Genomic DNA, 16,783 nt, shown 5'->3' on the forward strand with positions numbered 1-16,783 from the left:
CTGGATTCAGATCTGCCTTTCAGGAATTCAATGAGGGAAACAAACAGGTAGGCAAAAACAATTTGAATACAGTGTATTAAGTATAGTTTAAAAGAGATCTAAATGGTACCACAGAAGTGGACCAGTCAGGACAGGAAACAGATGGCATACTGAAAAGGAGTGATTAAAGAGAGTTTAATAAGGAAGTTATTTACAAAGGTATAGACAATTAAGGATAGTGAAGCAGCAACAGTGAAAATTGCTCTTATTCCTTGGCCTGAAGAGACAAAGGGAAAGAGCTATTACCAAACTTCAGAAAGAAAGCTATAGGAGAGAGCTACCTCACAGGAACTCTGTTTCAGTTAATCCAGCCCCTGCCAATCCAAGGCCTGGAAGAGAGGGATGTAGGGAAATATTACAATCATACTTTTCCGTCCTCTGAGTTTCTTTCAGGGTGTCCCACTGTTCAAATCTACTGGAAAGTCAGAGGACAAGGAAACCTGTTACTGTCATCCAAAGAGGTCAACCTCTGAGGACGCAGGGCAAGTAGAGGATGTTGGAGAGGGGATCTCAAGTGGCCAGCAAAGAACAATCCAGCACAGAAGCAAAGGAACTAACACTTTCTTAGGATTTCAAATAAGACCTTTTAAAGGAGGTTATATTTGAGATAGGCACTGAAGGATAAGTAGGGGTTTACCAAATAGAGAAGTAAGTAAGACATTTTAATCAAAAGGATAGCATTGTCAATATCTCATAGATATACAAAAGAACTTTCATGGGGTATATATTCAGACAAGCAATCCCATTTGGCAGAAGCACATGATACTTCTAGAGAGATGGGTCTGAAAAGAAAAGTTAGGATCAGACTTATAAAGGCTCTTAAATGCCAGCTAAAATGACTAGACTCGTTCCTGTAGTTAATGAGGATCCACTCAGAAGCTTTCAGAGAAAGAGAGTGACATGAGCATAGTTAAGTTAGAAAAAGATTCCTCTAATGGCAGTGTAAAGGATGGACTAGAGTACTGAAAGACTAGAAGCAGAAAGATCATTTGGGGATCTTTGCCATAGTCCAAGCAAGATAAAGGTGAATGACACTAAAGCAGTGGCAGTGATAAGGAAGCAAAGATTCTGGGCATTTTCTGAAGATTTAATGAACAGAACTGGGTGACCTAGTAACTATGAGGAATGCAAAAAAAGACAGGCTCTAGATAAGAATCAAATTTCTAGCTTGAGAAACTAGATCTATGGTGGTACTATTAATTAGGAGAGAAAATTCAAGCAGAGTAGCTTTGTGTGAGACTGCATAGATTTCATCTTTCTGAGTACTGAGTTTATTGTGCCTATGGATCACTAACAGAAATATCTAGTTGGCAATGAACAATAGAAGGCCAGGACTCAGAAGAGAGATCTAGGAGCCAGATATACAGTCTGGAGAAGAAAAATTCATTGTTTGGGTTTTTTTTTTTTTTTTTTTTTTTAGCCTACGTGAAACATGCTCACCAAATTTTTCTCAACCTCTATAACTAACAAAGGAAAAAATGTTACTCATCATGTAATGAAATAAACCACAGAGTTAGAAATAAATCCACTGATGACACGTCTTACTAGGGAAGAGTTTTTCATCTGTTTGTTAATAATAGAAACTCATAACTCAGAATTGCATAGTAGTTTAGGAGTATTCTTTAAAAAAAACCCTCAGTTTTTAAAACTGAGTACTGTTTGCTTGTTATATTTAAAACTTGTTTATTTTGTAAATAATATCCAAATTTTCCATAAAAGCTTCGTTTTATTATTTAAACCCATATCCCAGTGACATGCAATTGTTCTTCAACTGAGACATTTGATAATACTGTGACAAGCAGAGTTCTTTTCTTCATAGTAAGTTCAATATAAATATTTACTGGATGAATGGATAGGTAGAAGGATAAATGAAAGCAGCAGAGTGTGATAAAGTAATTTTGATTTTGTTATAAATTTGATATTCATATATAAATATATGAAAAACCATAATCAAGAGAGTATTACAAATAGTCTACTTTTGTTTCATTTGTGGAAGATGCCAGAATTATTTAGACAACTGCCTATTTCTCCTTTGTGTGCAGAGGCCTCAACCACCTTACTTAAAAAGAACTAAAATACTGTTCCAGTTCTTTGCTGTGTAAAATGAGCATAGCTATAGGGTTTCACTACTTTACTTCTTTTGTGTAGTTTACTGCATAATTATTTTGAAATCTCAGAAATATGGTTCTGATTATCTGAAACCAATGGAAGTCTGTCCTTAATACCATATAATGAGGCACAGTAGAACCAATTGATTTTTGGCCAGGCACAGTGCTCACGCCTATAATCCCAGCACTTTGGGAGGCCAAGGTGGGCAGATTCCCTGAGGTCAAATGTTTGAGATCAGACTGGCCAACATGGTGAAACCCCATCTCTACTAAAAATACAAAAAATTTAACTGGGCATGGTAGCGCACACCTGTAATCCCAGCTACTTGGGAAGCTGAGACACGAGAATCACTTGAACCTGAGAGGCGGAGGTTGCAATGAGCCGAGACAGTGCCACTGCAGTCCAGCCTGGGCACCGTCTCAGCTCACTGCAACATCTGCCTCCCTGGAACAAGACTCCATCTCAATTTTTAAAAAAAATTATTTTTAACTCCTAACTTTATACATGACCAATATGTGACTTAATAAACCTATTTAACATTATTGACCTTATTACTTTATTTTAAATTATTGACTTTATTACAGACTTTGTTAAAATTCTCTATTCAAAATAACTTTAGAAAAAATGTTCTGTTTTCGTGGTTGTCCATCCAGTGAAATTTGGAATGAGTCATTAATACACTGCATAACCATGTTCCTTCCCTACCTCCATCTTAATGTAGTTCTTTGTCTTCAATGGGCACAGTCAACACTGCATCTTTTATCACTCATCTGCCCAGCCCGCCCGGCCCACAAAATAAGTGGGAAGATTTCTTCCTAACTCCTGCCCTTTCTAAGAAAGGAAGCATAGACACATGGTGTAAAGAGGACTGGACCTAAAGTTAAATTATGACCAGGCCCAGTCACCCGTGGATCATATGATCTCTGGGTAAACAGAGCCTACTCTAAATGACTAAGTTAAAGGTAACAGGAAGATACAGAGGATACTAAAAATGCTTGACAAATTTTAAATTTCTGTTGAATATTTCAAAAAATATTTCATTTATATCTCTTTCCTAGAGGGTACAGTCTATGTCCTAGTCATCTACGTATTTTTCTTTTCACCTAGCACAATATCAGTTGCCAGTAGAATGAATTAAGGAACTGCTCCATACATTTTTTCCTTTCTAATTTTCTGTATTATCTAATGCAGATAAATCTTTAATGCAGATAAACTGCTCATATGATAATTATATGTCTCTTTCCTGTCTTAAATGTATATATTTTATATAGATATATGATATTATACACACTAATACATATATGATCATACTTACAATGGAAAGAAAGTAAGGAAATAGTTTAAAACTGACTTATGAATCAATACATAATATAATTTCGACATCTTATGAGAATTGTGTGTTACAGTACATAATATTTAAACACAAATTATGTATTTCTGCTCTTCTAAACACATGGTTAGCAAAAACTGAAATGAATGTTTGTTTTTCTATGACACAACTGGGTGAAAAGCAGAACTACACATAAGTTTCATAATAAAACTTCACACCACATCATGCTTGTCTGTTGTCAGATTTTGTTACATTCCCCCTACCTCAACCAAGACTCCCTGGGGCTGGCAAACAGGGCAAAGTTTGAGTCAAAACCATGCACTTCCTTTCAGCTTTAGGGATGCACTTAGAATTTTGGGGGAAAGCAAAAAAACAGCTGTTTTTTCCTCTAGATGTGGCAAGTCTGTCACTTTCAGTATTTATTCCAACTCCAAACTCAGCACAAATAAAGACAATTGCCTGGGAAAGGAAGTGGGTAGAGGCTGGAGAATCCTAAAGTTCTATTGCACGCAAAATAAGGTATCAATGTTATGAGACTCCCTTGAAAAGAGACAAAGTTGGAAAGATGGCAGACCGGAAAGGGAGAGAAGGAGAGAAGAGAGAGAGCATGGAAGGGAGGGTGGGAAGAAGGAGGAAAGGAAGGAACAATCTAGTGAGGAGTATGTGTCATAACCAAAGATTAGGATTAACCCATTTCTGTGGTCCTGAGATCCAAGAAAAAAATGCACACCTGACCTAACTGTATTCCTTTGTCAAGAGGCCGGTTCCATACCCGAGACAGGTTGTATTCATAGATGATTTTAAGGACAGTTTAAGGCATAGAGTTTTACTCTAAAAACTGAGAAACAAAAAATCCATCATTGTAGAATTTGTTTTGTTGCCCCATCTCTACTATTTATACTTTTCCACTTTAGCTATGCATAGAACATATCTAATTTTCATCTCAACTTTTCAATTCATTTGCTAAATAATAGTTAAAATTTATTGAGTTCTAACCTCATTTTAAGCACTGTGCTAAGTATTTTACATACTTTCATGGGGAAGCACTTATTCCTCGCTTTTGATATTTCCCTCCACATGGGGAAACATCCATTAGAGTAACTCGCCTGGCCTGTATCTACTTACTAACCCCCAGGACAGGAGAAGAGAGTTTGATGAGTTTGAGATGAGGAACAGGATGTATGATGAAGATCTAATATGACTCATGTTCCTTTTCCCTTCTTCATTGTCTTTCAGATATTCCACCCTGCAAAAAGCATGTATTCATGGTCAGCTGTCAGCAAGGCCAGTAGCAGAGTGGTAAAGGCCTTGGCCCTGCAAGGTTGAGAAAAGACAATGACAAGTCAAATCCAGACCTACGCTGGATGTTGGTCTACTAGGTGACTGTCTCCTGGAAATGTTATGCAGCTCAGCAAGGTGAAGGTGAGAATATCTTTGTTTTTTGGTAAACACGGAATGCATAGATTTCACATCTCACTGTGTGAGACCCCACAAAACAAAACCTAGAGAAGTATGTGAGAAAAATGCATCTGTAGGTTAGAAAACAAAAAGAGAAAAAAAGAAAAATGTCTGTGTAAGAAAGTAAAGGAAAGAAGTTGCTCAAATCCAGCAAATCATACCAGCCTTGCCATAGACACGAAAAGAAGGGATCAACCTAAGTTACAAGGTGAATTATCATAAAATCAAATGAGCCTTTCTGAAAAATAGTCATGGGACAAAGAAGGGATATATAACACTAGAGGCTTAACCCTTTCCTGCAGAGAAAAAAATGTAACTGAAAGAAATGCCACTCAAGGCTTGTGACATTCAAAGTGAAGACAAGACAAGGTCTTACGTAGTACATGACATAGGTGTAGACACTCACTAGACTGAAAGGAGTACTTGTTTCCCAAGCAGCTTTAATTCACATCTCTGCTGAGGGTGATTACACTAGTAGGAAGCAGGAGGCAAGTCTTAGGCCATAGCAAGAGGTACAGGCAATAGCCTCTGTGGCACAGGATTGAGATACCTGTTCATAAGACTTCATGGAGGCTGTGTCACTAGACACAGCCCCACTCTTATCAGCATGAGGTGCCAGAAACGTGAGACTCAATGGGAAAATAGAAATTAAGAGGATTTGAATATGTTATAAAGGAAAGGCACTTCAAGTAAAACATATTAATTGGGGCTGCCATCATATGAAGATTTTAAAAGTTTTATAGAAGCCAGAAGTGTTGCAAATGCTGCTCTCTGAGAAAGCAGATAGTATGCAGAAGTAGCTCTTCCTCTGATACTGGAAGTAAAAGATTACCTTCTTGATGGCTAATTTCTCCCAACTGAGTTTAAGCTCACAATTTCCTGACTCCTGAAAACTGGCTGTGACTGCTACCAAACTGTATCCAGAAACGCAACCATTTGTCACCTCCCCTGCTATCACTTTGGTCCAAGCCACAGTCATGTCTTCTTTAGATTATTGCAACAGTTTCCTAAATGGTCTTCCTGCTGCTGCACTTACCCTTTAGAGTCTCTTCTCAGCAGAGCATCCAGGTGATCTTGTTAATTCAAGTCAGTACCGTCCTCTGTACCCTGCACTGGCTTCCTATCTCATCAGAGTGAGCACTGCATGGTCTGCCCTCTGTGTCCCCCGATCTCATCTCATCACTCTTCACCTTGCTCACTGCACTCCAGCCACATAGGATTCCTTGCTGTTTCTTAAACCCTCCAGGAGTACTCCTGCCTCCTGTTTTTGCATTTGCTATTTCCTCCACCCTAAAATCATCACTGACTACATAGGCACATGGCTTTCTCTTTAACATCCTCTAGGTTTTTATTCAAAATAGTCTCCCTGGCTCTCCTAGCTAAAATTCTAATCCCCTCTCAACATCTCAAAACTCCATTCTTTTGTTTTTTTCTCCTTATCATGTCACTAATATGTTAAATATTTAATTATCTTGTTTAAAAAAGGTCTCCCCCAAAAGAATGCAATTTTGCTCCATGAAGGCAAGAATCTTTGTCTATTTTATTAGCTGCTAGAATATCTCCTGACACATAGTAGGCATTTAGTAATTATTTGCAGTATGAATGAATGAATCCTGATAAGACAAGCCTGGATTATCTCCATCCACCTATCGTTATGCAGATAACTTTGATATGGTCTTTGGACTCACCAAGTGATGCGATCTGGAGCCATATATCCTATATTATCAGCATTATAATCCAGGGATTAGCTTGCTTTCCAAATTGCATAGTGACTGAGCTAGAACTCTTATAATTCAGTATGTTCTAGGAATTCTTTGGACTTTATTTTATTAAGTGGGGATCATGAAAACAAATTCTGAGTTCTTGAAGGAACTGCATCCATCCTAGGAACTGCGCTGCTGACGGAAATGAGCACATCTGCCTTCTCTCGTCCAAGACTGAGTAGAGTAAGAAATAAGGAAAGACAAGTTTTGGACTTCAATTTTTTAAACTTTAACTCATAAAGTCAAAAGAATTTTATTTAGGACTTTAATCTTTTTGGGCTTTAACTTATTTAGACTTAACTTGCAAGGGAATCTAACTTTTTTATTGTAATTTCTCCCTGGAATTTGATAATAGGAAGAAGTCTATATTCAGATGTGAAACATCTTATTATTTTATATATTTTATACATAATATGTATACTTTTATATTATATATGATTTTATATGTTAAAATATATAATTCTTTATCTATTAAGGCTAAAACTTTCCCTCTTCTCCAGTGTTTCTTTCCTTGTGGAAAGAGTTTCACTGGCACAATACTCCTGTCTGTTCTCTGCCAACCTCTCTCACTCCTCCCCAGGGAAACACTAGTGACTTTCCTTATTGATAAGTTTGGAAGAATGTATATAATCATGTATATTTTATATGTATAAAATAGAGACAGGATCTTGCTTTATATTTATATAATTATATATTGTTAACATATATAATCATATAATATATATATAATAGAGACAGGGTCTCGCTCTATGACCCAGGCTTAAGTACACCCAGGCTCAGAGCTCACTGCTCCAACACCGGAGCTCAAGAGATCCTCTTGCCTCAGTCTCTCAAGCAGCTAGAACTACAGGCACATGCCAGCAAGCTTGGCCAATTTTCAAATTTTTTATAGAGCTGAAGTCTCACCATGTTGCCCAAGTTGGTCTCAAACTCCTGGCCTCAGTGATCCTTCCACCTCAGCCTCCCAAAGTACTAGGATTATAGGCATGAGCCACTGTGCCTGCCTTGTTATATACTATTATTGGGGTATTTTTGTGCTGTCATTCAGTGCCATTGTGGAACTTCTGATGGGCTATATAGATGTTACATCTATGAAAATCCACTGCTCACACTTCCTGCTGTGAGGATCATAATGGACTGATGGCCTCTGGACCCATCATCATGTTCACACTGAGGCCACACTTCCTACTAGCTGCTTCTACCAATGACTGAAGATGACTAGGGTACTAAAACATGCCCATTCCAGTGAAATAGAACTCTTCCAACAAGGAACTTTGGCTGAAGGATTCTCCATCAACCAGGTTTAACCTTTCTAAGAACTGCTGCATTGCAGTCTTAAGATTCTACCTACCCAGTTGTCCTTCCTTCCCTCTCTTCTTGCACAGATGTCAGACCTACACCATGCTTTGGAGGCATTCCCTGTCTTCACCTGCTCCTCCATCCAATAAATCTCTTCCATTTCTCATCTTTTCTTGGCATCTGCTTCTCAGTATATATACAAAGATACATACTATGTAATAGGACAACTTGGCTAGACATCGTCTGGGGTGGGAAATTGATTTTCAGCTATGGGTACAATGTTGCCTACAAGTTATTTTATGTAATGTATTAATCTGGCCTATTTCAGAGCATTCTGTGGTCAGAAGCAACCCTGGACAGTACCAGGAGGACCCACAGCACAGAGGATCACAATTAGTGTTAGGAGAACAGTCTTATGAATAGAATAGTAAGAATAGAACTATCTTGATTGTCTGCTGATCGCTTCTCCACAAGAGGATGACTACAGCTTGATGGAATATAGGCTAAATGGTCAAGCCCATTGTATTAAGAGAATTAGAGTCTGGGAAATGTTCAGGGCTAAAACTGTCCCTCTACTCCAGTGTTTCTTTCCTTGTGGAAAGAGCTTCACTGGCACAATGCCCCTGTGTGCTCTCTGCCAACCTCTGTCAGTCCTCCCCAGGGAAACACTAGTGACTTTCCTTATTGATAAGTTTGGAAGAAGAATTTTACAATGCTCATCTCGGCTCCTTCCTCCTTCATTTTAACATAATATCCACAGAGAGCATGCACTCTATTCTGTTCCTCTATATCATATATTTTACAGGGGCAGGCTCATGCACAGGGAGACCAGCAGGTCCAGCTGGTCTATATGTGTGGCGCTATGTGTCAGTAAACCTATTATTCCTACACATCTAAGCCACATCCTCAATTCTAGCCTTTAGCAGTTTATCAGGTGATATTGTGACTGCTATTTATTTTTTTCCTTTTTGCCTTATAATTGATTCAGAATTCCATTAATATATTCCCTTTTTACCTAGCAGAAAACAGGTATATCAACTTCTACAAGATTATACAGCTAATAAGTGTCAGAATTAGAACTCAAGAAAAAGTCCTTAGCCTCTCTGCTTTTTAATTTTGCCATTTCTTTTTATAGCTGTTTCATGATAAAGGCTTTTGATGCACATGAATTAGAAACATCCAATTACTGAATACATCAGTAGTGTTGATAAGGTTTGGTCCTGTAAGCCTGCATTTATTTATCCTGGATTTTTAAGGTTTTTAAACTATTACATTGTTACATTTGAAATCTCTCCCTGAGTGTCTTGACAAACATTTCAAAACAGATTATTTCTTTTTTTTTTTTCTTTTTCATTCAGACAGGGTCTCACTCTGTAGCTTAGATTGGAGTGCAGCAGTGTGATCACAGCTCACTGCAGCCTTGACCTCCCTGGGCCCAGGTGATCATCCTGAGAAAAGGTGATTTCATTTCCCAACTTCCAACTATGCTATAAAGCTACAGTAACCAAAACAGCATGGTACTGGTACAGAAACACATAGACCAATGGAACAGAAAAGAGAATCCAGAAATAAAGCTGCACACTTATAGCCATGTAATCTTCAACAAAATTGACAAAAATAAGCAATGGGGAAAGGACTGTCTGTTCAATAAATTGTGCAGGGAGAGCTGGCTAGCCATATGCAGGGCAATGAAACTGAGCCTCTACATTTTACCATATACAGAAATTAGCTCAAGATGGATTAAAAATGTAAATGTAAGACCACAAACTAGAAGAATTCTAGAAGAAAATCAAGGAAATGTCATTCTAGACATTGGCCTTGGGAAAGAATTTATGACAAGTTCTCAAAAGCAATTACAGCAAAAGCAAAAACTGACAAGTGGCACCTAATTAAACTAAAGAGATTCTACATAGCAAAATAAACTATCAACAGAGTAAACAGACAACCTACACATTGGGAGAAAATATTTGTGAATTATGCATCCAATAAAAGTCTGATATCCAGAATCTATATGGAACTTAAACAATTGAACAAGCAAAAAACAAATAACCCTAATTAAAATAGGCAAAAGAAGCCAGGCACAGTAGCTCACGCCTATAATCCCAGCACTTTGGGAGGCTGAGGCAAGAGGATTGCTTGATTCCAGGAGTTTGAGACCAGCCTGGGCAACATAGTGAGACCCCGTCTCTACAAAAAATAAACAAAATTAGCACCAGGCATGGTATTGCATGCCTGTAGTCCTAGCTACTTGGGAGGCTGAGGTGGGAGGATCACTTGAACCTGGGAGACTGAGGCTGCAATGAGCCAAGATCATGCCACTGTATTCCAACCTGGGTGACAGAGTGAGACTCTGTCTCAAAAAAATAAAAAAATTAACGGACAAAAGAACATGAACAGACACTTCCCAACAGGGGACACAGAAGTGGCTGGGAAACATGAAAAGATGCTCCACATCACTAATCCTCAGAGAAATGCAAATCAAAACTGCAGTGAGATACCATCTCACACCAGTCATAATGGCTATTATTAAAAGTCAAAAAACAACAGCTGCTGGCAAGGCTTCAGAGAAAATGGAACACTTATACACTGTTGATGGGAATGCAAATTAGTTCAGCCACTGTGGAAAGCAGTTGGAGATTTTTCAAAGAACTTAAAACAGAACTATTATTCAACCTAGCAATCTCATTACTAGGTATATATCCAAAAGAAAATAAATTATTCTACCAAAAATATATTCTCATGTTCATCACAGTACTATTCACAATAGCAAAGACATGAAATCAACCTAGATACCCATCGGTGGTGGATTGGATAAAGAAAATGTGGTACATATAACCCATGGAATACTATACAGCCATAAAAAGGATGAACTCATGTTCTTTGCAGCAATTAGAGGTCATTATCCTAAGCAAATTAGCACAAGAAGAGAAAACTGAATACCACATGTTCTCACTTACGAGTAGGAGTTAAACATTGGGTACTTATGGACATAAAGATGGCAGCAGTAGACTCCAGGAATTACCAGAGGAAGGAGGGAGGGAAGGGGGCAAGGGTTGAAAAACTATTAGGTACTATACTCCTTACCTGGATGATGGGATTATTCATACCCCAAACCTCAGCATCACGTAATATATTCAGGTAACAAACCTGTACATGTACCTCTAACTCAAAAACGTTGAAAATAATTAATTTTTTAAAAGAGGTGATTTCAAGAAAAATCTAACTTCTAACTACCTTATTTTCTCATGTGACCTCTAGGATATTACAAGGAATGGACTAAAATTGCATGTACCCCAAATATTTTTATCTTTGCATTGGGGCCCTAGGAAGGCCTGAATATAGAGATGTCACATATATTCTACAGAACATAACCAGTCAAGAAAGTAGAATTAGGCTGGGCGCGGCGGCTCACATCTGTAATCCCAGCACTTTGGGAGGCGGAGGTGGGTGGATCACTTGAGGTCAGTGGTTCAAGATCAGCCTGGGCAACATGGTGAAACCCTGTCTCTAATGAAAATACAAAAAAAAAAAAATTAGCCAGGCGTGGTGACATATGCCTGGAATCCCAGCTACTCAGGAGGCTGAGGCAGGAGAATCACTTGAACCCAGGAGTTGGAGGCTGCAGTGAGCTAAGAATGAATATGAATATGAATATTTACTTCAAACTCTATCTCTCTCAGCTTACTGGAAAGGACATTTAGTAGTTAGAGGAAATGTATTTTAATGGTGGGAAGAGTTTGCTAAGAGTGATTTTCAGAGTATTTTGTAGGGATCCAATAGAAGATTATATGATAACTTTCTCAAAAGAGAGTTAAGCATCAGTCTTTTTTCTCTTGTAAAGGAATCAAGCCACAAGCTGTATCCCTGTCACCAGAGCTATGGAATTAAAACTTCGCTTTGCATTTGAATTCCTGGAATATTTCTTGATATTGATTTCCAATTCGTAATTTTATTGATCTGTTTTTCCTGTCACTACATTTCTGCATTTTGTATAAATACTTAATTTGTTTCATGAATTTGTAATTAAACAGTCAACCAGCTTAAGTCCAATAAGAATTTACTGAAGCCAAATATTTGCTGCTTTTAGTATGCCTAATAATTTCCATCTTTGTCTTACTTGAATAATTAGCTGGAAATATTTGATGTTTAGTCTATACATGGAATATTTTGTATGGTATTAGAACCCTTGCAAATAACAGGAAAATTCAGCACAAAACACTATGACACGCACCCAACACTTTGAGTTAGTGGACTCATAGGGTGCAATAAAAAAAACAACTTTTCCGCCTCTCCTCATTGCCCATTTTGAGGAAGTGGTCCTTTGCTTGAGAGAAATCCAGAGCAGATCACTCCTAGATAATAAAGTCATCTGATTACATCTTGTCATATGGATAGTCCTCTTTTGTTAATTAAAAGTTCAGCAATTTAAGTGTAAGAGTCAAAGTTCAAAATTTCATTTAAAATTTCTCCCCTTAACAAAGTGCTTACAGTGGGAGAGGGGTGCTTAGCTGGCTTCATCTCTCTTTCCCTACCTGGTGAATTACTTATCCTTCCTTACTCACCATCAGGCTGCCTCTGGATCCTCCAGGGTTAAAACAGTGAGAGGAATAAGAGGGAGCAAGAAATGTCTTACCTGAATGTCACCAATGTAATTTGGCATTGGTTACCTCTAGCTGTGACAAATATTTAAATCCAGCTCTTTCTGGCTGATGTTCCAAGCTGACGATTCTTCTCACAGTTGCTTTCATGGGTACATTGGAAGCCCCCACATCAAACGGTCTATAGTGTGGGTGAAGCATTGACCTTCAACTGGTTACTTATGTATCCCCCCATAGCAGTGGAAATCAGGTGAACCCATCTTCTATTGGGGTCACTTGATCTTTCTGAGCAGAACTCAGGTGAAATCTGAAATGGCTCCAGGCTGGCTCTCATCTGCCAAGCCCACACCTAATCCATGAGAAACACTTACCATCTTTGTTCCTGCTTTCAGTGTAAATTCAGCTAGCACTCAATGCAGGCTGGGTTCTGCCTTTCTCTATATATTTACCTGCTCTTTAGACCAGTACCTGCAGCCTCTTGTCTTGCACATCCAAGTTTTATTTAAACTTTATCACCACCAACAGCCATTTTTAGTACCTTCCAAAAGGCTACTCCAAGATTATGAGCATGACTTTCTACTCCTCCCATCAAAAAAAGGTCAAATTTCATACACTTTGTAGACTATAAAATTATAAGAAAAATAATATATATACATATACAGAAATAAGTTTCTATTAGTATGATTTTTTCATACCTCTGAAAGTCTAAAAGGAACTAGAAAGCCTGACACAGAGCTCTCTGCCCAATGAATGTGCCAGGTCAAGGGCACTCTTTTCCCCCAAACAAATGTCCCAAAGAGGTGGTGATAAATGAGACAGTTTTCTTTGCTACTCCCAAAAAGCTTGGTGATAGCTCAGCCTTTTCATTGCCAAGACAGTTTTGCCCAAGAGTCTAGTTCTGGAAAACTGTCTCTATCACATAACTGAAATTCCCTCTCCAATTGTAGTTTAGTGTTCATGAGTTTCTCCATCCTGCTGGATCCTCTTGCTCTAATGGGAGGGATCTAAAAACTAGATGTGCCATTATAGGTGGTTCTACTGAACCGGAGCTAGGACCCACTGATGCGTGTGTGCTATGCTGGGTGTGAAGTATGAACTCATGAATATATAGTGAGGAACCAGTGAGGACTCTATGTAGAGAGTGAGAGGATTGACTACATTTTGGGTAGACGTGAAAGGTGGAGAATGGTGAAGGGTGCGGGTAAACATCGATCTCGTTACCTTTTTCTGACAGTAAGCCCTTCACGAGATTTTCTCATGCATGAAGTTATTTGGCATGGACCTTGACGGAAATCTCATTTAGCAAAATGGTTATGTGCATAGGTATTGAGGGTTAGACAACTTGGATTTTAATCTCATTCTTCCACTCACTAGATATGTGTCTTCGGACAAGTTACCTGAGCAAGTTCATGGAGTTGGGAGTAGGCGTGTTCACTTTTGCTTGTTAAGGCATCTATAAATCTCTTAAACTCTGATTCTGAAGCCCATGGCATCCTGATTTTCCCCAAAGTGAGCATGTAGACAGGATTATGTGATCATGAAGAACCCCTTGCTCTATTTGTATTAAGCCTCCATTCACCCAGAGTCACCAGCTCAAGAGACTGAGTCTGAGAGGGTTTACATCTTCTCCAGGCCATATCTAGAGGCTTTCAGGCAATAATGCAAGTAGCTAGATTTGTGTTTTGAGGTGGAAGAACAGCAGCCTTTGGTTGGTTTCAAGTACAGATTTCATCCCAGACTCAGGGATAGTTATGTAGCTGGGCATCCAGGAGGCTAGAACATAGTTTAGGAACAGGAAAGAACCCCCAAAATCCTTGGCTGTAGTAGTTTGGGGATTTTTACTCCAGTATTACACCATTGATCTGTCAGCTACTCCTCTCTTGTTTGTTTCCAACACAAGTCCCACTCCCCCCAATTTAGGCAGCACCCTTGAGTCAGCACTGACCCATTTGTGTTGCAAGACCTCGTGCAAGTTGCTTGTGTAACTGATGTTTGGCTCCTTACTCCTGAAATAGCAAACTGGCAATCACCTGAAATAGGGAGTCAAAGCTGAATTTCTAAAATGGAATAATGCATGACATAATGCTATTTACTGGGAATGAGTGATTTGTTTCCCTATCTAAAATTTAATTTCTTTAATAGTACTTCTAAGATATTTGGTTTAAAAAAAAAAACACATAATAATACTAAACAAAAAATTGGAACTACACAAAAGTGGGAAAGAATGCCAATGTGAAAGCCAGAAATAAAGAAATGTTGGGGCATTCCACGATGGCCAAATAAGAACAGCTCCTGTCTGCAGCTCCCAGCGGGAGCGACGCAGAAGATGGGTGATTTCTGCATTTCCAACTGAGGTACCTGGTGCATCTCACTGGGACTAGTTGGACACTGGGTGCAGCCCATGGAGGGTGAACAGAAACAGGGTGGGGCATCACCTCACCTGGGAAGCACAAGGGATTGGGGGATTTCCCTTTCCTAGCCAAGGGAAGCCGTGATAGACTACCTGGAAAAATGGGACACTCCCAATCAAATACTGTGCTGTTCCCAAGGTCTTAGCAACCAGCAGACAAGGTGATTCTCTTCTGTTCCTGGCTTAGCAGCTCCCACGCCCACAGAGCCTTGCTCACTGCTAGCACAGCAGTCTGAGATCAATCTGCGAGACAGCAGCCTGGCTCGGGGAAGGGCATCCACCATGGCTGAGGCTTGAGTAGGTAAAAAAAAGTGGTGGGAAACTCGAACTGAGTGGAGCCCATGTAGCTCAACAAGGCCTACTGCCTCTAGAGTTCACCTCTGTGGGCAGGGCATGGCTGAACAAATGGCAGCAGACAACTTCTGCAGACTTAAACATCCCTGTCTGATAGCTCTGCAGAGAGCAATGGTTCTCCCAGCATGGCGTTTGAACTCTGAGAATGGACAGACTGCATCCTCAAGTGGGTCCCTGACCCCTGTATAACCTAACTGGGAGACACTTCCCAGTAGGGGCCAGCAGACACCTCATATAGGTGGCTGCCCCCTGGGACGAAGCTTCCAGAGTAAGGATCAGGCAGCAATATTTGCTGTTCTGCAGCCTCTGCTGGTGATACCCAGGCAAATAGGGTCTGGAGTGGAACTCTGGCAAACTCCAACAGACCTGCAGCTGAGGGACCTGACCATTAGAAAGAAAACTAACAAACAGAAAGGAATAGCATAACATCAACAAAAATGTCATCTACACCGAAACCCCATCTGTAGGTCACCAACATCAAAGACCAAAGGTAGATAAAAACCACAAAGATGGGGAGAAACCAGAGCAGAAAAGCTGAAAATTCTAAAAATCAGAGCACCTCTTCCCCTCCAAAGGAACGCAGCTCCTCGCCAGCAATGGAACAAAGCTGGATGGAGAATGACTTTGATGAGTTGACAGAAGCAGGCTTCAGAAGGTCAGTAATAACAAACTTCTCAGAGCTAAAGGAGGATGTTCAAACCCATCTCAAGGAAGCTAAAAACCTTGAAAAAAAAATTAGACGAATGGCTAACTAGAATAAACAGTGTAGAGAAGACCTTAAATGACCTGATGGAGCTGAAAACCATGGTATGAGAACTTCGTGATGCATGCACAAGCTTCAATAGCCCAATTCAAACAAGTGGAAGAAAGGGTATCAGTGATTGAAGATCAAATTAATGAAATAAAGTGAGAAAACAAGGTTAGAGAAAAAAGAGTAAAAAGAAACGGAAAAAGCATCCAAGAAATATGGGACTATATGAAAAGACAAAATCTACGTCTGATTGGTGTACCTGAAAGTGATGGGGAGAATGGAAACAAGTTGGAAAACACTCTGCAGGATAGTATCCAGGAAAACTTCTCCAACCTAGCAAGGCAGGCCAACATTCAAATTCAGGAAATACAGAGAATGCCACAAACATAATCCTCGAGAAGAGCAACCCCAAGACACATAATTGTCAGATTCACCAAAGTTGAAATGAAGGAAAAAATGTTAGGGCAGCCAGAGAGAAAGGTCGGGTTACCCACAAAGGGAAGCCCATCAGACTAACAGCAGATCTCTCGGCAGAAACTCTACAAGCCAGAAGAGAATGGGGGCCAATATTCAACATTCTTAAAGAAAAGAATTTTCAACCCAGAATTTCATATCCAGCCAAACTGAGCTTCATAAGTGAAGAAGAAATAAAATCCTTTACAGACAAGCAAA

At 39.3% G+C, this 16,783-nt stretch overlaps 1 protein-coding gene across 1 annotated transcript in view; it reads left to right on the plus strand.

Moving 5' to 3' along the window:
* The window catches only part of PSMA1 (proteasome subunit alpha 1), a 121,277-nt gene that overhangs the window by 21,610 nt on the left and 82,884 nt on the right, over nt 1-16,783 (plus strand). The window contains exon 2 of the mRNA XM_025356035.1: nt 4,715-4,900. Within this exon, the coding sequence (XP_025211820.1) occupies nt 4,880-4,900 (21 nt within the window). The 5' untranslated portion in view covers nt 4,715-4,879. The remainder of the gene's footprint in view (nt 1-4,714; nt 4,901-16,783) is intronic.

Source organism: Theropithecus gelada, chromosome 14 (assembly GCF_003255815.1).
Source record: "Theropithecus gelada isolate Dixy chromosome 14, Tgel_1.0, whole genome shotgun sequence".
NCBI lineage: Eukaryota > Metazoa > Chordata > Mammalia > Primates > Cercopithecidae > Theropithecus > Theropithecus gelada.